Source organism: Mustelus asterias, chromosome 20 (assembly GCF_964213995.1).
Source record: "Mustelus asterias chromosome 20, sMusAst1.hap1.1, whole genome shotgun sequence".
In the NCBI taxonomy this organism is placed as follows: domain Eukaryota; kingdom Metazoa; phylum Chordata; class Chondrichthyes; order Carcharhiniformes; family Triakidae; genus Mustelus; species Mustelus asterias.
Window position 1 is genome coordinate 61,651,120 of NC_135820.1, and position 25,041 is coordinate 61,676,160.

At 42.7% G+C, this 25,041-nt stretch overlaps 1 protein-coding gene across 1 annotated transcript in view; it reads right to left on the reverse strand.

The window, feature by feature from the left end:
• Positions 1 to 25,041, reverse strand: part of l3mbtl1 (L3MBTL histone methyl-lysine binding protein 1) — a 56,509-nt gene that overhangs the window by 22,017 nt on the left and 9,451 nt on the right. The window contains exons 4-10 of the mRNA XM_078236073.1: positions 21,435 to 21,585; positions 19,430 to 19,577; positions 15,930 to 16,044; positions 13,241 to 13,335; positions 11,344 to 11,448; positions 4,547 to 4,682; positions 3,013 to 3,104 (exon numbers count right to left, since the gene is read on the reverse strand). Coding sequence (XP_078092199.1) covers positions 3,013 to 3,104; positions 4,547 to 4,682; positions 11,344 to 11,448; positions 13,241 to 13,335; positions 15,930 to 16,044; positions 19,430 to 19,577; positions 21,435 to 21,585 — 842 coding nt within the window. The remainder of the gene's footprint in view (positions 1 to 3,012; positions 3,105 to 4,546; positions 4,683 to 11,343; positions 11,449 to 13,240; positions 13,336 to 15,929; positions 16,045 to 19,429; positions 19,578 to 21,434; positions 21,586 to 25,041) is intronic.

The following is a 25,041-nucleotide window of genomic DNA, read 5'->3' on the forward strand; positions in this document are numbered from 1 at the left end:
GTCAACAAAACGAAGGAGACAGCCATCAACTTCAGGAAGCATTGTGGAGGACATGCCCCCGTCTATATTAATGGGGACGAAGTGGAAATGGTCGAAAGCTTCAGGTTTCTAGGTGTCCAGATCGCTAACAACCTGTCCTGGTCCCTCCAATCTGACAATATAGTTAAGAAAGCCCACCATCGCCTCTACTTTCTCAGGAGGCTAAGGAAATTTGGCATGTCAGCTACGACTCTCACAAACTTTTACAGATGCATCATTGAAAGAATTCTTTCTGGTTGTATCACAGCTTAGTACAGCTCCTTGGTACAGCAAAAACTACAAAGGGTCGTGAACAAAGCCCAGTCCACTATGCAAACCAGCCTCCTATCCATCGATTCTGTCCACACTTCCCAATGCCTTGGAAGAGCAGCCAGCATAATCAAGTACCCCACGGACCCCGGACAGTCTCTCTTCCACCTTCTTCTGTCGGGAAAAAGATACAAAAGTCTGAGGACACGTACCAAGCAACTCAAGAACAGCTTCTTCCCTGCTGCCACCAGATGTTTGAATGGACTTACCTCACATTAAGTTGATCTTTCTCTACACCCTGACTATGACTGTAACACTACATTCTGCACTCTCTCCTTTCCTTCTCTATGTACAGTATGCTTTGTCTGTATAGCGCACAAGAAACAATACTTTCCACTGTATACTAATACACGTGACGATAATAAATCAAATTAAATTAAATGAGCGACCCCTTATTTTTAAACAGTGACCCCTAGTTCTAGCTTCTCCCACATGAGGAAACATCCTTTCCACATCCACTCTGTCAATGCCTCTCAGGATCGTAACGGTTTTGATCAAGTTGCCTCTTAACTCTTCTAAACTCCAGTGGATACAAACTTAACCTCTCCAACCTTAAATGGGCTCTTTGGAATAACATCAGTCAAGTATGAATTAAAACACCTCCTCTTTGCTTCTTCTCCAAAAATGTGCCGGACTCCATTCAATGACTTTTTTTCCCCAATTTCCCTCACCGGCCATTTTCATGGTCTCAGGATAAGACTGTCAAATAAATGCCCATTAGGAAGAAGAGTCATCCATTCAGCTTTCAGTTCTGCCAATGAATTAGGTCATGGTTAAGAAGTAGAATTTTTGGAAGGTTGAGATGAAGGGTAATGTGTGCATTCAGGGGTACCTGGGTGCCCCGTACATGAATCATGGGGAATGTACATGTTCTTACAGAAAGACATTGGGAACACAAATGATACTTCAACTTTTGTTATAAAAGGATTGGAGAATAAGTGCAAAGAAGTCTTCGGACAATTCTACAGAATGTTGGTGAGGCCACACCCAGAGTACAATGTGGACTTTTGCACTGATTATCTGGGGGAAAAACAGGCTTGTCCTAAAGGGAGTGCAGTGAAGGTTCACTAGCCTGGTTCCAGGGATGAGGGGACTATTCCATGAAAAGAGTTTGTGGGCACTAGGCCTTTATTCCTTGAGATTTGGAAGAAAGAGAGGTGATCTAATTGCAACATGTGGATTTTTGGAAGGGTAAGTGCAGGAGATATATTTCCCCTGGCTGGTCACAAACTCAGAATAAGAAGTCAAGCATTAAGGACTGAGATGAGGAGAAACTCCTTCAGTCAAAGGGCTGTGAGCCCTTGGAATTCTCTACCCCATAGAGCTGTGAATGCTCAATCATTGAATAGATTCAGGTCAAGATGGACTTTTGAATACACAAGGAATCAAGGGATACAGGTATTAAAGCCCTGAACCAGAATCTCAAATTACATTAGGAATCCCAACTAGACCCCCCACAATTTTTCTATTTTGGCATAAATGTGAGGAAAGGATGCTTTACTCCAGCAGTAATGCCACAAATTAGGGAACTTTGAAACAAACTTGATTTAACAACACAGTTTAAGTATAACACTAGCAAAACGAAGCAGCTTAACTATTACCTGCTAAACAATATTTAAACAGGAAAGAAACAGCTTTAATTTCAACCTATCACTGTTTCAGTTCCAAATAACCAACATTCTTCTCACAGACTCAAAAACACTTTAAATATAGTTAGCAACCATAAATATACTTGCTATAATGAGAGTGTAAACAGCCTTGAAGCTTTTAGTGAGTTACTGAGAAGAGTGCAGCCTGCAGATCTCTGTCTTTAAACCAACCCCAGCTAGAACTTTAAACTGTTCCACTCTGCTACATCCCTAGCTCCTCCAATTAACCACATTATCATGTGGCCCTATCAATCTATACCCTTGAGGACAAGTCTGTCTTTCCCCAATAAGTGCAAAGTTCCACGTTGTACTCTGGCTGTGGCCTCACCAACATTATGTAGAATTGTCTGGAGACTTCTTTGCATTTATTCTTCAATCCCTTTGTAACAAAAGTTGAAGTACCATTTGTGTTCCATTCCTTTAATCAAAAACCCCAACGGACCTTTTCTTTTTGCAAGCAAAAGTCCATTAGCTCTCTCCTAAGTAAACAACACATGGCTAAATGAGTAATTATCCTGCTTTCCCAGCATCTGAGCTGCATTCCCTCCAGACACACTGACTATTTGTTTAAAAAAGGGAACTTTAAAAGAGTTCCTTTAAACATACAAGAAGAAATAGCCATAGCAATAGCACACTATCATCATTTAAGGATGATATAGGCAGGCATAGCTGAGTTGAAGATCAGCCGTGATCTTATTAAATTGTGGAGCAGGTTCAAGGGGCAGGTATTTCTGCCCCTATTTCCTATGTTCTTCTATTAATTTGCAAGCTACTAAACTTTTAAGTTTAAAGATGTAACAGAAGAGCATTATTTTCAACATTAGGAGAAAGTTTATGGGTGGGATTTTCCAGCCGTGTTCTCCCCAAGACCGGAAAATCCCGCCATAAGTCATCAGACCTTTGCATGGTCTGTGATCTATCCGCTAGAATTCCCATGACGGGTGGGACGGGAAAATTCCATTGCATGTTGTTCAACCAGCCCCGACATAAGGAATTGCTTAAAAGTGGTGCTCACTGTATTTTGATTGATGAAGAGTTGTTTTGGTGCAGCTTGGGATTTTGTTATCCTTAGATAATTTGGCCAGTTGAACTCTTCCTCCTTGTATCCTGAAATATTAAAATAATGACATTATGTACCCAACTGAACCAATCCTCTACTAAATAACTCCTTCCAGCGAAATATCAAACCGAACCCTAAATTCAAATTCATTTTCATATTTGTTGAGTAGGATTATTTATCATTTTTTCAGCACTATAAAATATTGATAAAGCATAATGTGTTGCTATGGCGCCATCTGTTGGGATATTTTTGTTGTGGGTGGATGTCCCAAATGCTGCACGCAATAGACAGATAATATTACAGTTTAATCTAATACAGGAAAGTATAAACTGTATGGTACAGCACAGCCAACTTGCTTATTTATTAATAGAGTAAATCTGCCATAATCACATTATTGTTTCTGAATGACACTGTAATCTTATGCTATTTTATGAAAATTTTATCAAATTGATTCAAACAAGATAGTTTAAGTTTCAAGTTTTAAGTTTATTTATTAGTCATGATGTGGAGATGCTGGTGTTGGACTGGGGTAGGCACAGTAAGACGTCTCACAACACAGGTTAAAGTCCAACAGGTTTATTTGGAATCACAAGCCATCGGAGCACTGCTCATTCATCAGGTGATTCCAAATAAACCAGTTGATAGAATCCCTATTGTGCAAAAGAAGGTCATTCGGCCCATCGAGTCTGCACCGACCACAATCCCCATAACCCTACTTATTTGCCCTACTAACCACCTGACACTAGGGTTAATTTAGCATGCCCAATCAACCAAACCTGCATATCTTTGGGCTGTGGGAGGAAACTGGAGCACCTGGAGGAAACCCACGCAGACATGGGGAGAATGTGCAAACTCCACACAGACAGTGACCCAAGCCGGGAATCGAACCCGGGTGCCTGGCGCTGTGAGGCAGCAATGCTAACCACTGTGCCACCGTGCCACCCCATGGACTTTAACCTGATGTTGTGAGACCTCTTACTAATTTATTAGTGTCACATGTAGGCTTACATTAACACTGCAATGAAGTTACTGTGAAAATCCCCTAAACGCCACACTCCAGCGCCTGTTTGGGTACACTAGGGGAGAATTTAGCATGGCCAATGCACCTAACCCCCCAGCACGTCTTTCGGACCGTGAGAGGAAACTGGAGCACCCGGAGGAAACTCATGCAGACACGGGGAGAATGTGCAGACTTCGCACAGACAGTGACCCAAGCTGGGAATCAAACGTGGCTCCCTGGTGCTGTGAGGCAGCAGTGCTAACCGCTGTGCCACTGTGCCTCCCCTATCAAGTTTACTGATCATATACTATAAACTTTGGTCTCGACTATATTTTCTCCCCAATCTATAATTGCATTTCAAGATGATTGTCCCAGTAGTTTTGTCCCAGAACATTTTAATTAACCCGTGTGAGGTTCTTGGCCCAGCTGGGTAATAATTACCCCCAAAGTCAGTTATGCTGATCAGATTAATGCCAGAATATCTCTCACCTTTAGGAAGATATAATCTGTGGCCTGTCTTCTCACACCATCCTGCAGGATGGATGTCTGGCGAGTCAGCATTCACCCAGAAATCATGGCATTCAGAATAACCATCAAAATGGAGTCGCAAACGATAGCCACAAACCTTCAGCAAACAAGATATCGTCAATCTTCTCCAATTATAGATGGTCTTTTTTGCAGTTTAATAATTAAGTTACTTACTTTAAATCCCATGACAACCTTTAAAAAGTATTTGGATGAGCACTTGAAACATCATAATATTCAGGGATATGGGACAATGGGACTTTAGTGGTGGTTATTGTCAGTGCAGACTCAATGGGTCAAAGGGCCTTTTTTGTACTGTACGATACTTTGATTCTATGATTCTTGCCCTTCTAGTATACTAAATGTTACTTACAAAAACCATGGATAATGACAGCTATTCAAACTGGGCACTTTACCCTTTGCAGCCACCAACAACAAGGTAAGCTTGATAGGGGCAGCACGGTGGCACAGAAGTTCGCACTGCTGCCTCACAATGCCAGGGAACCACGTTTGATTCCCGGCTTGGGCACTGTCTGCGTGGAGATAAACTAGAAGTGACAGTCTCAGCATCTCATTTTCCTGTGCAAGACTGTCCAAGACATTAGTAATGCCACACTTGGAATACTGTGTGCAATTCTGGTCACTCTATTATAGAAAGGATATTATTAAACTAGAAAGAGTGCAGAAAAGATTTACTAGGATGTTACCGGGACTTGATGGATTGAGTTATAAGGAGAGGCTGGATAGACTGGGACTTTTTTCTTTGGAGCATAGAAGGCTGAGGGGTGACCTTATAGAGGTCTATAAAATAATGAGGGGCACAGATCAGCGAGATAGTCAATACCTTTTCCCAAAGATAGGGGAGTCTAAAACTAGAGGGCATAGGTTTAAGGTGAGAGGGGAGAGATACAAAAGGGTCCAGAGGGGCAATTTTTTCCACACAGAAGGCGGTGAGTGTCTGGAACAAGCTGCCAGAGGTCGTAATAGAGGCAGGTACAATTTTGTCTTTTAAAAAGCATTTAGATAGTTACATGGGTACGATGGGATAAGAGGGATATGGGCCAAATGCGGGCAATTAGGATTAGCTTAGGGGTTTTTAAAAAAAGGGCGGCATGGACAAGTTGGGCCAAAGGGCTTGTTTCCATGCTGTAAACCTCTATGACTCTCTCACCTTCTTAAAAAATCCAGAATGTATTAAATGCTGATAACTGAATTTCCAACAGTTATGAAGCAGTCAATCAAATTAAAACTTCTGGTAACAAGCACATAATAACATAATTAGTCTACCCAAATCTTTTTCTACTGTGGCTTCACTATTACATGCTGCATTGTGGCTAGAAGAGTAGGCTAATGATATGGCCCCAGCAGGCGCTGTCAATGGTGCCATGAACAGAAAGAGGTGTTAGGCTAACAAAACAAGAATGCTCTTCCTCTGAATCCCCTTTCCACCAAAGGAAAGGTAAAGCACCCTCCACCTGACACCACTCGCGATGAGGTAACTGAAATAAGGAACTCAGTGAACTTAGCTAACAGTCCTGCGTACCAAACAATAGTAATCTAAACACATCAGTGCCAAGTTTTACTGGTGGTTCAGGAGCATTAGCTATCGTAACAGTGTCAGCAGCTGGAGCAATGGAATGGATAGCTACATAAGTGGTATTATATGTACGAGAACAGGAGGTTACACAGAATATCATGGGAACTGACATTTCTCCAATCTCATGGTTACATGGCTTAATTTACTTTGGGCTACAACATAGAAAATAACTATTTTATTCAATATTTTCATCAGATTCCGATTTACATTCGAGTCACAGGGTGGAGTTATCCCGTTCCGCCCGCCACAGGAATCATAGTGGACAGGACACAGACCATGGAAAGATCCGTTGACCTCAGGCAGGGTTTCCTGGCCTTGGGGCGAACGCAGCTGGAAAATCTCGCCCATAGAGTTTTACAGCACACAGAGGCCCTTCAGTCCATCGTGTCTGTGCTAGCCATCAAGCACCTATCTGTTGATTCCATTCTCCAGAACAAATCCCTCTAAACTATACATCTAAGGATATTAAGGGGCAATTTAGCATGGCCAATCCAACCAACCTACACATCTTTGGAGTGTGGAAGGAAACCAGAGCACTCGGGAGAAACCCATGCAGACACGGGGAGGATGTGCAAACTCCACACAGACAGTCACCCAAGGCCGGAATCGAACCCTGGACCCTAGCGCTATACCCCTTGATATCCAGAGTTCGCTGGACTTGTTGCTCCCACCCTTTACGTTGTCTTTGTACTCATTTTGTTTCCTTTTTGAATGACTCCTAATATTCTGATGTGGACTTTCCTACAAGTGGCTGCTCCCAGTCCCCTTTTGCCTGTCATGTCTTATTAAAATCGGCCTTCCCCCAATTCCCCCTTTAGAAGAACAATGATCAGATAGCTGTGAGAAGAGCTGCCTTCCAAGCCATTGACCTACAGTGCAGAAGGAGGCCATTTGGCCCATCGAGTCTGCTTGACCACAATCCCCCCCAGTCCCTATCCCTGTAACCCCACTTATTACCCTGCTAGTTTCCCTGACACTAAGGGACAATTTAGCATGACCAATTAACCTAACCTGCACATTTTTGAGTGTGGGAAGAAACCACAGCACCTGGAGGAAAGTCATGCAAACATGATGAGAAGCTGCAAACTCCACACAGACAGTGACCCGAGGCCAGAACCCCGGTCCCTGGCACTATAAGGCAGCAATGCTAACCACTGTGCCACCATGCTGCCCATATCTATTTCCGGTCTATCTTTGTCCTTTTCCATTGCAACCTTAAAACTTACCAAGTTATGGTCACTATCACTGAAATGCTCCCCTAATGACATTTCTACCACCTGCCCAGCTTCATTTCCTAAAATTAGGTCCAATACCGCCCCCTCTCTTGTAGGACTTTCTACATTCTGGCTCAAAAAGTTCTCCTGGATGCACCTTAAGTTTTCCGCCCCCTCCAAGACTTTCACACTTTGATTATCCCAATTGATATTGGGGAAGTTGAAAGCCCCTACTATTATTCCCCTATTATTTTTACACTTCCCGGAGATTAGCCTACATATCTGCTCTTCTATCCCTCCCTGACTATTTGGGGCCTATTGTACACTCCCTGCAATGTGATTGCCCCCCTCCCCCCCACTGCTCCTTTTTTAAAGTTCTACCCATGTGGCCTCAATTGAGGAACCCGCTAAGACATCATCCCTCCTCACTGCAGTAATTGACTCTTTGATCGATAATGTGATACCACTTTCTCTTTTACACCCCACCCCTCAAGATTCTATGCCATGGAATATTTCGCTGCCCCTCCCTCAACCATGTCTCTGTGAAAGAATCAACCACATTATTGTTCTTTTCATCTTTTAAGTTCTGGTGTCCTGCTGTTTTGTTACCACAAACAGTTAGCATGAATTCGAGAGATTTTTCCTCATGCTCAAGCATCAACGCAGCTGCATATTTCCAATTAATCCAAGTGACTGTGTTTCATTTGATCTCCATTCAGTTTTCTACTGCCGAAGAACCATGTCTTCATCAAAGATCCTGATCAGAACTGACAAACCAAATTTCTAATATCAACATTAAAACTAGAAGTTGATGGATGGTGATTGCTTTTCCGAAGCTGCGAGAGTCCCAAGCATCCACCTGGCTTCAGGTTGGCGACGTTAAATTATTTTGTTGGCAAGTTACAGCTTGCCAAGTATTTGAACATGTTTAAGAGTGTCTGTTGTGTTGCTGAGAGCAATCCACAAATCAGCGGCTTCCCAAAAAAAAATCTGTTGATACTGTTTGCCAAGACTAAAGTAATGCAAGGCACGGTGGCACAATGGTTAGCACTACTGCCTCATAGCGCTAGGGACCTGGGTTTGATTCACTGTCTGTGTGAAATTTGCACTCTCTTCCCGTGCCTGCGTGGGTTTCCTCCCACAGTCCAAAGGCGCGTGGGTCAGGTTGATTGGACATGCTAAATTGCCACTTAGTGTAAGGGGGACTAGCAGGGTAAATATGTGGGGCTAAGGGGATAGAGGCTGGGTGGGTTTGTGGTCAGTGCAGACTTGATGGGTCAAATGGCCTCCTTCTGCACTGTAGGGATTCTATGAACAGGAGTTTCATATACAATTTTGAGTTGAGCTAGTCTTAGAGTCTTATAACCTCACACAAAATAACTCAATTGGACTCAGTTGCTTTAAACAATGAATATTTATCATTGAGCGTCAGATGGCAGGATCCAGTTCTTCTGCTGCCAGAGACTGCAACAAGAATTTCACAGTGAATTAATCCTGGTTATTTAGATTGAATTTAATGTTGATGGCAGGGGAGAGGGTGTCACTTGCTGGCTAGAGAATTGGCAGAGGCTCTGCATCACCTCCATTAGGGCAGGTCCACCAGAATTAAGTTCTTATCAGACACTTAACCGTCTTCGCCAGAATTTTGGACCACTAGGGCTCAGGGAATTAAGGGGTATGGACAGCGGGCAAGAAAATGGAGTTGAAGCCCTAGACCAGCCATTGACTGGCAGAGCATGTTCGATTGGCCATATGGTCTACTCCTGCTCCTATTTCTTGTGCTCCAGCAAGAGTGAAGGAATGACGATAAAGTTTCAAGTCAGGATGGTGTGTGGCTTGGAGGTGAAGTTGCAGGTGCTGGTGTTCTCATGTGTCTACTGCCCTTGTCCTTCTAAGGTGGTAGAGGTTACGGATTTGAAAGGTGGTCTTGAAGAAATCTTGGTGACTTGCTGCATTGCATCTTGTAGATTTTTTTTATTCATTCGTGGGACATGGGACATCATTGGCTTGTCAGTATTTATTGCCCATCCCTACTTGAGGGCTGTTGAGAGTCAACCACATTGCTGTGGCCCTGGAGTCACATGTAGGCCAGGCCAGGTAAGGACGGCAGATTTCTTCCCCTGAAGGACATTAGTGAACCAGATGGGTTTTTCCAACAATTGACAATGGTTTCATGGTCATCAGTAGATTCTTAACTCCAGATTTTTTTTTAATTGAATTCAAATTCCACCATCTGCGATGGCGGGATTCGAACCCAGATCCCCAGAACATGAACTGAGTTTCTGGATGAATAGTCTCGCGATAATACCACTAGGCCATCACCTCCCCCGGTATACACTGTTGTAACTGTGCCATCAGTGGTGAAGGGAGTGAATGTTTAAGGTAGTGGATGTAGTATCAATCAAGCGGGCTGCTTTGTCCTGAATGGTGTCAAGTTTCTTGAGTGTTATTGGAGCTGCACTCATCCAGGCAAGTGGAGAGTATTAGATCTCACTCCTGACTTATGCCTTGTAAATGGCTGACAGACTTTGGGGACTCAAAATTCTTATCCTCTGTATCCTATCTTGTAGTCATTGTATTTATAGGGCTAGTCCAGTTCAGTTTCTGGTCAATGGTGACCCCCAGGATGTTGAAGGAAGCTTATCTACAGCATCATTGAAAAATTGAGATTCAGGAAGAGTTCTAAAGATTAAGAGGTGAACATGTTTAATGTAGGATGAAGGGAAAAGTGGTTGGCATGGGAGGCCAAAGTCAAAATATGAATGTTCATATTGATATACAAATTTCATAAATTGGACAATGAAGACATGTCCAAGAAAGGTTTCAGCATGTGCCTGTATTTACTGCAGTCTTCTGCAGTTAGGATCTGATCTGAATGACGCAACTGCTTGTATATTCTCTCTCACACAGTCTCCACGCCTCCCTGTGTCAATTTTCCAAAGACATTCCTCCATTTACTGTTCCCTACCTGTTCCCAGCAGCTCCCTGTATAAACAATTATTTACATCTGTCACAAACAAATGCAATATTCAAACATTAATGAAGTAAATATTATTACCTATACTCTCAACACATGTTTGTGTCCTAGTTCATACCGATGGATTAATCTATTGTGCTTCTGAAATTAATTTGAATTTAATTTCAACAATTCTCAGTTGTATCCTTGGCAGGAAGCTCATTTATCAAACAAAATCAGCAGGAAATATCTGAAGCTAAAAGCCAATTACCATATTCAAATAGGACAATTTTGGATATGTACAATGTGAAATGCTTTTTCAGGAACTGACAATTTTTCTGCTTTTTTTCTCATTATTTATATTGTGATCCTATTGTTTCAATGCATCAGCTATTAACTTTGTTAGTTAATCCAATAGAACAAAAAACAAGACAGCACAGGAACAGGTCCTTTGATCCACCAAGCCTGTGCCAATATGCAGTTTCTATCCCTCCGTTTGCCTCCCGTTTATCAAGATATACCTTTAACATTGCTAACGTGTCTGCTTCCACTGGTAGTGCTTTCTAGGCACCCACCACCTTCTGTGTGATAAATTTTCCCTCACATCTCCCCAAAACTTACCACCTCTCACCTTAAACCTGTGCTCTCTTGTAGTCGACCCTTCCACCCTGGGAAAAAACCTCTGACTATCCACCTTACCTATGCCTCTCATAATTTTGTAGACCTCAATCAGGTCTCCCCTCAGCCTCCGCCTTTCCAGTGAAAGCAATCCGAGTTTATCCAACCTCTCCTCATACCTAAAACCCTCCAGACCAGGCAACATCCTGGTGAACCTTCTTTGCACACTCTCCAAAGCATTCACATCCTTCTGGTAGTGTGGCAACCAAAACTGCACGCAATATTCCAAATGCAGCAGTTTTTTTACAGCTGTCATACAATTTGCCAACTTTTACTCAACACAAGCATCTAAAAAATGAAGTGAAGCTTACTGTACCTCAAACACGGTGAGTACAAAGTACATGGATGGATGCGTAGGATCAATACCTTCTAACTTCATGCCAGCTCTGAAACCATTTTTATTCTGTGGGAAGGACTGATACTGTTCAAAAGAAGAAAATTGTAGTCACGTTATAGAATAAGTACAAGGCAGTTAATTTAAATATCAACATCCATCTTCATTAATCTATACCCCACATTTTACCTTCAGATATTTATCTATTAATTTTGATTGCTTAAGAGCTAACACAAACATGATGGTGTCTTTTCTATAAACTTCTTTTCTTCAAAAGTAATTATACTCAGATGTAAAACAGCATCCACCATCTAAAAGACACAAGAATGTGATTGAATAGGCCACACTTGACCGAATGAGTGCAGCTCCTACAACACTGAAAAAGCTCAGCACCATCCAAAGCAAAGTGGTCTATTTGATTGGCCCATTGTCCCATTCACATCCTCCACCACCAGCTGCCCTGTGTACAATCTACAAGATGCACTGCAGCAATTCACCCAGCCTCCTGTAACAGCACCTTCCAAACCTGCAGCCTGTATCAGAGACGGAAAAGGGGATGGCTGAGTGGTATTATTGCTAGACTACTAGTCCAGCAACTCAGCTAATGTTCTGGGGACCCAGGTTCGAATCCCGCCACGGCAGATGGTGGACTTTGAATTCAATAAAAAAAATCTGGAATTTAGAATCTACTGATGACCATTAAACGATTGGCGGAAAAAAGCCAATCTGGTTCACTAATGTACTTTAGGGAAGGAAATCTGCCATCCTTACCCGGTCTGGCCTACATGTGACTCCAGAGCCACAGCAATGTGGTTGACTCTCAACAGCCCTCTGAAATGGCCGAATGAGACACTCAGTTCAAGGGCAACTAGGGATGGGCAACAAATGCTGGCCCAGCCAGCGACACCCATGTCCCATGAATGAATTTTTTTTAAAATCAGCTGCAAGTTCCCCTCTATAATAACTCCACGAGTCAGCTGTAAAGGAACAGTGCTTTATTGCACAAAATAAAGTAAAGCTATGCAAAACCACAAGCCTGTGGTGAACACAAATAGGGTCCAACCGGGACAATACAATAATGAACCCACTCAGGGGATCTGCTTTATAAAGGGCTTGGTATACGAGCCCCATCTGGTGAGTTAATTACCAATTCCCAGGGAGCTCGTATTCAACGAGTCCTCCGGTGAGGTCCATCAGTGATTCCCCCATGGAGATCCAGGGGGTTATCACATCCACCAAGTCACTCAACATTCTGACTTAGAAATGATCACTCCCTTTCAAAGCTTGTTTAAAGTAGCCAGATCACCGAAACTATTCAGATGAGGCTCAACCCTGAAAATGGTTCAGAGCACTGGTAAGCCTAATGAGGCAAGTGGTGGGTTCATTCCATCTTCTGCCCACATGATGAATAAGGTCAGATCAAAGTTACCCCAATCCCTAGTTTCCTTCCGTTCACTTACTGTTCAAATTTATCTTATATAGCAGAACCACACGTTCTGTGATTGTAATAAGTTGACAGAGGCAGAAATCCCTTTGCCAGAATCCCTTTATTTATAAGTCCAACAACAGTATACGGAGTGCTGGCAGTCAGCAGTCTACATCTGGAGTGCCAGAAGAACTGACACTCCTGTTCAAGCACAGAGCATGGGGCTCCCTGACTGGACCATCAATGTGGCCCTTAATCAAGGAGCTTATTCAAGCAGACCAGCCTTAATTGCCTGATTAAAATCATTACAGTGATGATGATCAAAACGCCTGGGAGAAAGGTGAGTCGGTCCATTCTATACAGATATTGAGTCATTTTGAACAAGTTTCTTATTTCAGACAGTGTTGAGACCCATAACAATATCTTAAACAAGCAAATATAAATTGTTCCTACCTCTCGAAAGAGCTTGACAGGAGCAGCAACAGCCTTTTCATCTTCCAGGTATGAAGCCCAAGACCAAATTTTGTTCTTTCCAACCACAGAGGCAGCTAAAAGAAAACACAGTAAAGATTTAAGGGTTCTCACTTTGTTTTCAAGCATAGAAACGTTTATTTTTATGAACTCCAAATGAATATCTAAACAGGGCAGCACAGTGGTTAGCACTGCTGCCTCACAGTGCCAGGGACCCGGGTTCAATTCCGGCCTCAGGTCACTGCCTGTGGGGAGTTTGCACGTTCTCCTCATGTCTGCGTGGGTTTCCTCCAGGTGGTCCGGTTTCCTCCCACACTCCAAAGATGTGCGGGTTAGGTCGATTGGCCATGCTAAATTGACCCTAGTGTCAGGGGGATTAGCAGGGTAAATATGTGGGGTCACGGGAATAGAGCCTGGGTGGATTGTGGTCAGGTCGGGACAGACACGATAGGCTGAATGGCCTCCTTCTGTACTATAGGGATTCTATGATTCTATACTGTCTAATAATGCTCTTTTCTACATGTCTGTTTCCCATGGGAATGTCAGTTTTGATGTCTATTTAAATTCTGCCTGAGAACTAACAACCTTATGTTCAGAAAGTATCAAAAATCTCCAATTTATCTCACGGAAACAGCTACAAAGTAAATTTATAAATGATATTCCCTATGATTTAGTTCTTCCAATTTTCCAATTCTCTTCCCGCATCTAGTGGTGCAATAAGGGAGACTTTCGTCTGCTCCCATGGCTCGTAATTCCCGGAACGGGTTGCTGGTCTCCGGATGGTTGGCGGGGACCACAAGATGGGGGCACAACTGGTATATGCTCTAACCATCTCTGTGCCGTCAGCACCACCCCTGACCAGTTATTGCTACAAAGCATTGCATGTATTCTGTGCATGTCAGTGCGCCGCTCCTGCATCCACTCTGTGCTGTCATATATGTCTCTCTGTGAGGCTGGCGACTCTCTCGATGCTCATGAATTCCTAGCCATGGTGATGCACATGATCTCAGTGGATTTCTCTATTCCCACCTCATGACTGTGCACTGAATTTACTTCCTCCAGAGTACACTTCTGCTGCTGACAACGACAACCACCTGCAGCCATGCCAGATAGGTTTGGGAGGGTGGCCTTCTCATTCTACCCTCTCTCCGTGTCGGCGTGGGTTTCCTCCGGTTTCCTCCCACACTCCCCAACATGCGCTAGTTAGGTGGATCGGCCATAGTAAATTGCCCTTTAGTGTCCCAAGGTGTCTAGTTTAGATCATAGGTCATAGAATCCCTACAGTGCAGAAGTAGGCCTTTCGAGTCTGTACCAACCATAATCCCACCCAGGCTCAAGCCCCATAACCCCATGCATTTACCCGAGCCAGTTCCCCTGACAAAAAGGGGCAATTTAGCATGGTCAATCCACCTAACCTACACATCTTTGGACTTTAAGTTTAGGTTTAGTTGAATTAGCCATGGTAAATGTGTGGAGTTACAGGGATAGGGTGGGGGAAAGAGCCTGGGTAAGGTGCTCTGACAGAGAGTTGGTGCAGACTCAATGGGCCAAATGGCCTCCTTCTGCACTGTAGCAATTCTATGATGAGAAAGAGAACTTTCTCCACCCTCCTTTACTGCCTCTGAAAGGACTTCGAGGTCCACATTGGAGAATTGATTTCAGGATTATTTGAGCAAATCAAGGTCTATTTCTGACATTCGTGTTTGCTGCCCTCTGCTAAATTCCAGTCACTATTTACTTTTCATCCAGCCTTACAACCTCAGATCATAAAATCACAGAATCATTGAATCCCTACAGTGCAGAAGGAGGCCATTTGGCCCAACGAGTCCGACCACAATCCCTCCCAGGCCCTATTCCCATAACCCCAAGTATTTACTCTGTTAATCCCCCTTACACTAAGTGTCAATTTAGCATGGCCAATCAACCTAACCCGCAATCTTTGGACTGTGGGAGGAAACCAGAGCACCCGGAGGAAACCCACGCAGACACGAGGAGAATGTGCAAACTCCACACAGTGACCTGAGGCCGGAATTGAACCCGGGTCTCTGGTGCTGTGAGGCAGCCGTGCTAACCACTGTGCCACTGTGTCCCCTGCATTCCCCTAATTCTGGCCTCTTGTGCAGCAATTGCCCCCCCAAATGTTGCACCCCAGCATTGGTCCTCTGCTTTCAGCTAGCTAGAGTCTGGCATTCCCTTCCTAAACTTTTCCACTTCCCTCTCTTCCTTCGACTCTCCTTAGTACCCATCTCTTTGACCAAGTTATCAGTCATTTTCTCCTACTTCTGTTCAGGATCCATTATTGTAGATTATGCCTCTGAAGTATTGGGATACTCTTCTATGTCAAATGTGCTATAGAAATGCAAATTTTTGTCATACATTTTGTTCTCATACCAAATCTTATGTACATTTTGACTTGTTAACGCAGTTGCAAAGACAGCTGAGGGATCTATGGCCTGCTTGGTTATGACAATTGAATTACTGCCTGAAGTTTTGTCCGGTAGTATTTTGGAGGGATCTCTCAAACTGAAGTAACATTGGTTCAGATAAACAAAAAAATAACAATTTGTAAGAATGTGAAAAAGGCTAAACAAAAAATAAACTATTTTGCATTTTTCTTCAATTGGATTCATTTGTTTTAGAGGGGCACAAGTCATCGAAACTCCGAACATACTCGGTCCACTGACAGTGTAACTGGGTTCATTAAGTCGACTTTGTCTGAATTCCATGTGACTGTTGTCAACCACGCAGTGATCTCTGATATTTTTAAAGTCGTCTTTTCTCTTGTCCTGTTGTGGAATTCAAAGAAAAGTCAGATTTAGGTTTTGGCATATTTGGTAAATTCTTCCATTTGAACATCAGAGTGCAGGTATATTTTTACATTATTGCATGCCATGAGATGCTTTACATTGACACAGATATGACATCATGGCCGGAATTTTACTGTCCCATCCGCCATGGGAATCGGAGCAGGTGAAGGGTGGACAATGGGAAGGTCCGTTGACCGCCGGTGAGACTTAACAGTTTTGGGATGGGCAAGGCCGTAAAATCCCACCCTATAACTCAGGAGTTAGCCCCTGAATTGTTGCAAAACACAATGGGCGGGATTTTCCGCGCTTGGCCTGAAACTGGAAAATCCCACCTGAGGTCAACGGACCTTTCCATGATTCACTCCTCACCCTCTCCAGTTCCTGTGGCGGGCAGGACGGTAAAATACTCCCCAATGAAGCCAAGCCAAGGGAGGATCTTCCTCAGAAGGCCATGTCACAGCAGGTGAAGTATAACTTTGGCCTATTATAAATTGAGCTTAAATGATACTCAGGTAGTTCACTGGATTTCTACAGTGATTCTTTGAATTTGCTATCAATCTCTCTAACATCTTGGGCCGAGGATGATTCTACCTTTCATCTCCTGACATGAAAAGAGCAGCAGCACTGCAGAGCAGAGATCTAAGAATACGTTTAATGAGTCATGGTAGGAAAAGTTCAATTCACAGTCTACGGTATAACTCTAGCTTTGCATTCAACACATTTGTACTCTGCAGTCTAGGACTCAACTGCTAATCTGCAGGTAGCATTTTTAATTTTAGTTTTAACTTATTTTTTGTATTGCAGCATAACAATAACCAGGTAGATCTTCAGTAAGTGATATTAATGGTCCACAGTCCCAAGACATCCACTAACAACTAAGCCTTCTTTCGCTCATCTAACCAGATAGCTTTAAAGTTAGCCACAAGGATAGGTGCACAGGCTGTCACTGATCATTGTGATGGCTGACCACTATGGGGTGGAGCGAGAGAACCTATTCCCGCTAGTTGGGGAGTCTCGGAAGTAGAAGCAAAGTCAAAAAATTAGGGAAACACATCATGATACAAAAGGTGGTAGAAGTTCATAAGATATAGGAGCAGAATTAGGCCATTCGGCCCATCGAGTCCGCTCCACCATTCGATCATGGCTGATATGCTCCTCATCCCCATTTTCCTGCCTTCTCCTCATAACCTTTCAACCCATTACCGATTAAAAATCTGTCTAACTCCTCCTTAACCTTACTCTGTCCCAGGATCCACTGCACTTTGGGGTAGCAAATTCCACAGATTTACAATCCTTTGGGAGAACTAGTTGCTCCTCAACTCTGTTTTAAATTTGCTACCCCTTATCCTAAGACTATGACCTCTCGTCCTAGAATGCCCCACCAGAGGAAGCATCCGCTTCACGTCTACTTTATCCTTACCTTTTATCATCCTGTATACCTCAATTTGATCTCCCCTCATTCTTCTAAATTCCAGAGAGTATAGGCCTAAACTGTTCAATCTCTCTTCATACGAGAAACCACTCATCTCTGGAATCAATCTGGTGAACCTCCTCTGAACTGCCTCCAATGCCACATCTTTCCTCAAATAACCAAAACTATGCACAATACTCCAGGTGCGGCCTCGCCAATGCCTTGTATGGTTGCAACAATCTTCCATACCTTTGTATTCTTTTCCTTTAGCAATAAATGCCAACATTCCATCCATTTTCTTTATTATCTGCTCAACCTGCATACTAGTTTTCTGTGATTCATGCACGAGGACACCCAAATCCTTTTGCACTCCCGGAGCACCCCGAAGTCTCTCCCCATTGAGATAATAAGTTGCCTTCCCATTTTTCCAACCAACATGCATGACCTCACACTTATCTACTCCTTCTGCCACATTTTGGCCCACTCTCCTAACCTATCTATATCCATTTGTAAGTTTGGAACTGTCTTCCATAGACGATAATTGATGCTAGGTCAGTTGTTAATTTAAAACTGAGATTAATAGATTTTTGTTTGATATAGGTATCAAGGGACATGAAGCAAAAGTGGGCAATGGAATTAAGTTGCAGATCAGCCATGATCTCAATGAATGGTGGGACAGTCTTGAGGCAATAAATGGCATCCTCCTGTTCCTGCGTCTCTAAGAATGAGAAGGATTTGACTGAGATTTGACTCTTGCTTGCAATTTTCCATCCATCCCAATGGGTTATCCTCCAGGGCTTGGTGCAGTTTGGATTGCAAGTTGGTTTTGAACTTCTACTAGTCACTGCTTCCACGTCACTATACACTATAGTCTTTTGTGGCATGATAATTCAGTGGACAACATTAAATGGCTCCCCTTGTAGATTATAACATGGCATGAATATCCCTTTAAATTTATTAACAGGAATTTTCTAAGAAATCAGATTTCTCTGTAAGCCACACACAATAGAATCATAGAATCCCTACAGTGCTGAAGGAGGCCATTTGGCCCATCAAGTCTGCACCGACCACAATCCCACCCTATTCACGTAATCCCACATAATAACTCTGCTAATCCCCTGACACTAGGGTCAATTTTACCATGGCCAATCAACCTAACCCACACATTTTTGGACTGTGAGGGGAAACCGGAGCACCCGGAGGAAACCCACACAGACATGCGGAGAATGTGCAAACTCCACACAGACAGTGACCCGAGGCCGGAATTGAACCCGGGTCCCAGGCGCTGTGAGGCAGCAGTGTTAACCACTGTGCCGCCCCGAAAAGTGCAAGTTATTTTTTTCTCCTCCGCGTGCAATGACAAGCATGGAAATTACTGCTAATGGATTTCTCAAATAGAGCCAGCGAACAAAAAATATGAATGCGGTTGCTGTAGTATGGGTTGGGGGAGCAGAGAAAAAGTCTGCGGGAGATGCTTGTCAATATCTGAGGAATAATCAGAATGGCAGCTATGAAATACATGCGTAACAGCAAGACAACCTTAGAGTTGAGTACATTATGGGGCAGATTTTACACATTTATGCTCTGGGCACGTGTGTACGAGTCGGAAATTCGTGGACACAACAACCTGCAATGATCTCAAAATGCCATAGCAAAGTTATTTGTTGGGAGTGTAAAAAATATCCTCACAAAAAGTGCCATGTACATATGTGTATAAAATGGAAGTAAAGAGAAAACTTACAGAAATATTTTGGAAACATCATCATTGCTCTATAACGTCAGCTACATGCAGCATGTTTAGATTTTCCCAGGTTTATTTTTAATGAATAATTCTCTAACTGCAGCACGGAAATCTGAATATGTTTGAAGATATTCCAAAATACTTTAAAAACGTTCCCCGATTTTACACAAAATCAAATTACATCAGTTAAATATCGCACGAAGCACACCTACCGCCTGCTCTGACTCAGTTAATTCATAATCGTATTCTTCATCTGATTCTGAACTCGGGCTCAGACACACTTTCCTTTTCCTCTTTTTAACACGTTTTAATATTGCTCCAGCACTTCTCTTGACTGCAGCACTCCCCATTCTGAGTGACCTATTTATTAAGCAAAGGGAATTTGCATATTTTTGTCATCATCGTACAAACATATACAGAAGTATAGGAGACATGGAGCTGCGCTAACTGTGATTGTTAAAATAGGCATCATATAACAAAGCAAGTTGATTTAATTCCTAGAATACCAAACATACCCATCCATACCTTAACCAGTTAGTCATCACCATCATTTTAGCTAGAAGTCCGTTGCATATATGCACTGACCTCTGGGGAAAACATCTTCTCAGCTTGAGCTTACTAAAAGACCCTACCATATCTCAAATCTCCTCAGATACAATGAGTTACTCGGAGTACATTGAATTGCTGTAAAGACAAAAACTATAGCTATTTTCCACGAATAGTAATCCAACAAACATCAAAGTGAGTAACTAATCAATTTTTGGTTGCAATGGTTGAGAGACAAGCTACTATTCTTTGAGGAGTGCCTTGGGATTTTTAACATCCATCTCAGTAGAAAGAAACGCCTCAGTTTAACAACATGTCAGTGTTACACTGAAGCATCGATTTGGATTGTGTGTTTAAACTCTTGCTTTGAGCTTGAACCCTCAACCTTCCAATAGGCAACCATATCAACTATTAATTCCCTGCTTATTCTATCCTATTCAATGAGGCCTATTTATTGTCACAGTGCCTCATATGTCTCAGAAATTTAAGGATCGGCACTACACTCCCTCTTAATTCCTTTTTCTCCACTGAGATTAAGTCCAGTTTTGTGGGCTGCTCGTCAATTCTCAAGCTTAAATGCTGAAACCATCAGTGTTGTCATGGTTACAGCTAGCATTCATTTAAAGAGGGCAACTGCACAGCTGTTTGATTTATTTTTCAATTGCCAGCAGTTTGCGAGAAAATAATTCAAGTTGGGCTGTGATCTCAGTATGTGAAATTAATTCTGGGCTGTGGAGCGACTGCTTTCCCATATCAGTACATAAAATCCAGGGAATGTTCCAATGAATTGAGCTGTTCTTAAAATTTTACAATAGTACCTCAACTTCCAGCCTTTCCATGATTAGATTCTGTTATTATCCACGAGCCCAGGGCATCAGGAGTTGAGACTTCAAGCTGGGTGGCATTATTTTGCTCTGAGGTTATGGAAACATAGAAAATAGGAGGAAGAGGAGGCCATTCGGCCCTTCGAGCTTGCTCCACCATTCATTGTGATCATGGCTGATCATCCAGCCTAATCCCGCCTTCCCCCCATATCCTTTGATCCCCTTCGCCTCAAGTGCTATCTCTATCTAACTGCTTCTTGAAAACATACAGTGTTTTGACCTCAACTACTTTCTGTGGTAGTGAATTCCAAAGGCTGACCACTCTCTGGGTGAAGAAATTTCTCCTCATCTCTGTCCTAAACAAGCTATCCTGTATCCTCACACTGTGATCCCTGGTTCTGGACACCTCAAACATCGGGAACCTCTATTTACCCTGTCTAGTCCTGTTAGAATTTTATAGGTTTCTAAGAGATTCCCCCCCACTTATAACCCTAAGCTGGGTATTTGATACCTATTTTGTTCTAAATACACTGGGCCACACCTTTGAGCAGATTGGGTCAGGGGTTCAGCTCCTTTAATGTTGGCACTGTGCCTACATACAAATAAATGCACTGGCCTGCACCTTCAGGTTGGACCAGGTCTATTGCCTATAGAGGTTGCACGTTGGATTAGGTGCAGTCATAAGATCAGCTAGAGTCAGTGATGTTGATTGAGATCCTCAATTCTTTGGCTCTTTCTTTTACCCATCAAGTTTCCCCCAGCATGGTGCAAAATTAAGGATTTATTCTAGATAATATCAAAAGTGAAAAGACCGCCTGTATATTAGTAATGGGTATAAACATCTCACTTCTCTGTAAACTGCCGTAGGCAAAGCTCACTGCAGAACTTCCGATTGCTTCTGACTTCATTCACTGTATAAGAGTGACCACAGTTCATACAGCAGCAGGCACTTTCTACATGTGGCAGCTCATTCATGTAAGATACACCCGTCCGTTTCACTGCAGGGGACAAAGAAAAAAATAGAAATATTATCCATGGAAAAAAAACTCTCTGGATAAATGGTCGGAACATATGTGCAAAACTCGACCGCAGAATGCACTCTGTTTCATTATTGGCTGATTAAATAGTGTTGATAAAGTGAAGGTTGTGTAAGTGGACACATACGTTTTATGGACAGTCTGTACTACTGGGGTAAGAAATTGAGATAGAAGGTTCTTTGGTTTTTACTTAACTCTAAGCGTTTTCTGCAACACCTATCCTTTGGGTTACATATTCTCAAAGTTTTATTACTGATGATTTATATCTGAGGGTGAACTTAGATCAAAATCTATCCTTAAGATCTCACACCGTGGGCAGGATTTTCCATCACCTGTCCCGCGTGGCGTATTTTGCGGAGGTGGCCCACCATTTGCTGGTGGCAGGACTATCACTGTCAATGGGTTTTCCATTGTTCACACCTTCCATCATCAGGGAACCAGTGCCATCAGCTGGACCAGAAGGTCTCATGGGTGGGAATGGCAGGAAAATCTTGGTCTGTATTACTACCATTTACCACAACAATTGCAACAACTGGTTTGCTATCGTATGTTACTAAGAGAAATTAGTATGTTGCTGGTATAATCTGCCATTGTTTTGTATTTTGCTTACCATTAGTCATGTATTCAAATGTAAGAAACTGAATATCCAATAAAGAAAAAGGTTGGAATGTTTCTGAGTTTGGATAAATTATACATCAATGATATGAATCTGAACTTTTTCTGAGATATTTTCAGTAACTATCTAATTAACAACTCACATTGATATAGAAAGGAAATGAATATTTTTTTAAAAAATTAAATAGTGCAATGGGGTTAAAGCTGTACAATAATTTATAGCATCATTGCACAACTTCATGAATGAGACACAGTTCACACCAATAACTCTCCATGCTAGGGCATTTACTTTCGAGAACTACCAAGTGGGAACCTGAGGAAGAGAGAAGATTTCAGAGCAACTTCATCAGCAAGCTGCTGGACTGATATTCCTTCCAGCCACACTGGAAATCCACAATCTAGTGCCAGAAACATATGGGTAGATTATCCACCTAGGTTCTTGCCCGCAGATGGTAATAGATCTGAGGAGCTAGCATTAAAGGATTTGGAGAAAACAAGCTGAAAAGGGACAGGTACACTTGTACACAGAACACTGAGAGATTAAGGCGCATGCGCCAATAGCGCCTCTCACAGTCAACAACCAGCTTTCCGGTGAGAATAGATTTCATCCACTCCCCCCTACAGGTGTGAATCACACTTTGCCTCTTTTTGTCTTGAAGTGGCATAAGACTGCGTCTGAGAGCGTGCAATTCTCTCCCATTTTTACATTTGTTTGGTACTTTGAATAGTTTTGGTAAGATCACCCCCTAATACATGTATCACTGCTAATCAATACTTTGTGGTAAATGTTGCCCTGTAAATAAAGCTAAAGAAAAAAATGTAGTCCTGGGCTTTAATGAAAGAGATCAGCCAAGAAATTTTGGAACAAAGATGTACCTGGATTCTACAAATTTTGTAGAATCCAGGTACATCTTTGCTCCAATAAATTGAGATGGAAAAATGACAGTCTGGAAACATTCAAAAATGAGTGGTCTGCTCTACTAATTGACTCCCCCTTTATAACCCATTTGAAACCATGAGGCAATTTTTTGACTCACCCAAGCAACCGTTTTGCTAAAATAGATTTACTGCCCCATTACCAGCTGTCGCTATTTTAACTCAGCCTTAGTTTAGGCACCCAAAGTACCAACATGACTCGGGCAAGAGCCTTATTAATGCATGCAAATCAGGTTCTAATTGTGTTATGTGGGCCTCAATGGCATTTTACAGGGGAGCCCCAGTGACTTTGGCGCATGCGGGTAGCCTCTGGGTCCTGCAAATTTTCACCTGCTTGAAGCCAGCCGTTGGTCTCTTTCCATCCATTTCAGTCAGAGAGCAGGCTGATGGGATGCAGATGACGTCCAGGAGTTAAAACAGTGCAAGGCTCGGGAGTTAAAGCAAGGTGGGCCTCCAACTCAAGTTGTGGGGGAGATGCGTTGCTAACCATCTTCAGCCAGAAGTGCCAAGTGGATGACCCGCCTCGGCCTGCGCCTGAGGTCCCCAACATCACAGGTGCCTGTTTCCAGCAATGTGATATCAGAAAACAGTGATGGCACTGGATAGTGCAATGGGCCCTGACAATATTCCATCCCATTAGGGTACTTCCGAACATCTTTAAACTTTAATGTCCTCAGTCTAACCATCTTCAGCTGCTTCATCACTTCTATGGTACAATTGGAAATGGAAATGTTTGATAATGATTGCAGCGTTCAGTACCGTTCATAACTGCTCAGATACTGAAGGAGTCCTTGCCCAAACGCAGCAAGGTCAGAACAATATTGAGGCTTGGGCTAACTGGTGGGAATTAACTTTTATGCCACACAAGTGCCAGGCAATGACCATCTCCAACAAGAGAAAATCTAACCATCACCCCTTGACATCCATTACCAAAACCGAATCCCCTACTAACAACATCCTGGGGGTTACTATTGACCAGAAACTGAGCTTGACTAGCTGGTGGCTGCAAGAGCACGTTAGAAGCTGGGAATTATGTAGCAAGTAGCTCATCTCCAAACTCCCAAAAGCCTGTCCACTATCTAGAAGGCACAAGTCATGAGTGTGATGGAATACTCTCCACTTGCCTGGATGAGTGCAGCTCCAACAACACTCAAGAATCCGTGCACCATCCAAGCAACTTGTTTGATTGGCACCGCATCCACAAATATTCACAGCGGCAGCAGTGAGTACCATGTATAAAATGCACTGTAGCAACTCACCAAGGCTCCTTCAACAAAACTTTCCAAATCCGTGACCTCTACCTCCAGGGACAAATATTGGAGGTGCATGGAAACGCCATCAACTGCACATTCTTATACAAGCCACACACTACCCTGACTTGAAAGTATATCATTGTTCTTTTACTGTAAGTAAAAAACTAGAAATCCTTTCCGAATAGCACTGTGGGTGTACCTCCATGAGATGGACTGCCACGACTCAAGAAAGCAGCTCACCATTACTTTCTCCAGGGCAATTAGGAACAGGCAACACATGCCTGGGCTCACCAGCAACGCTCACATCCCATGAAAAGACTGAAAGAACACAATGAGAACCTAGCAGCTTCGTAACAAAGCTGGAACAGTTAGAAGCTTTTTGTCAGAGTTTGATGTAATGTAAGCAACAGAAGAAATCTCCTGCCTTCTCTCACATAAATATCTTATCACAAGACAATCTTAAATGTTAGATAGAAGCATAAAGAAGTTAGGTCACTTGCATACTATGTAAATAGTTCTCCACATTATCTATTGTAACATTTCTCAAATATTTTAATATTACAGATGTTCAATAACTAATAAGAATACGTAATTGTCCACTAAAAGAAGCAAA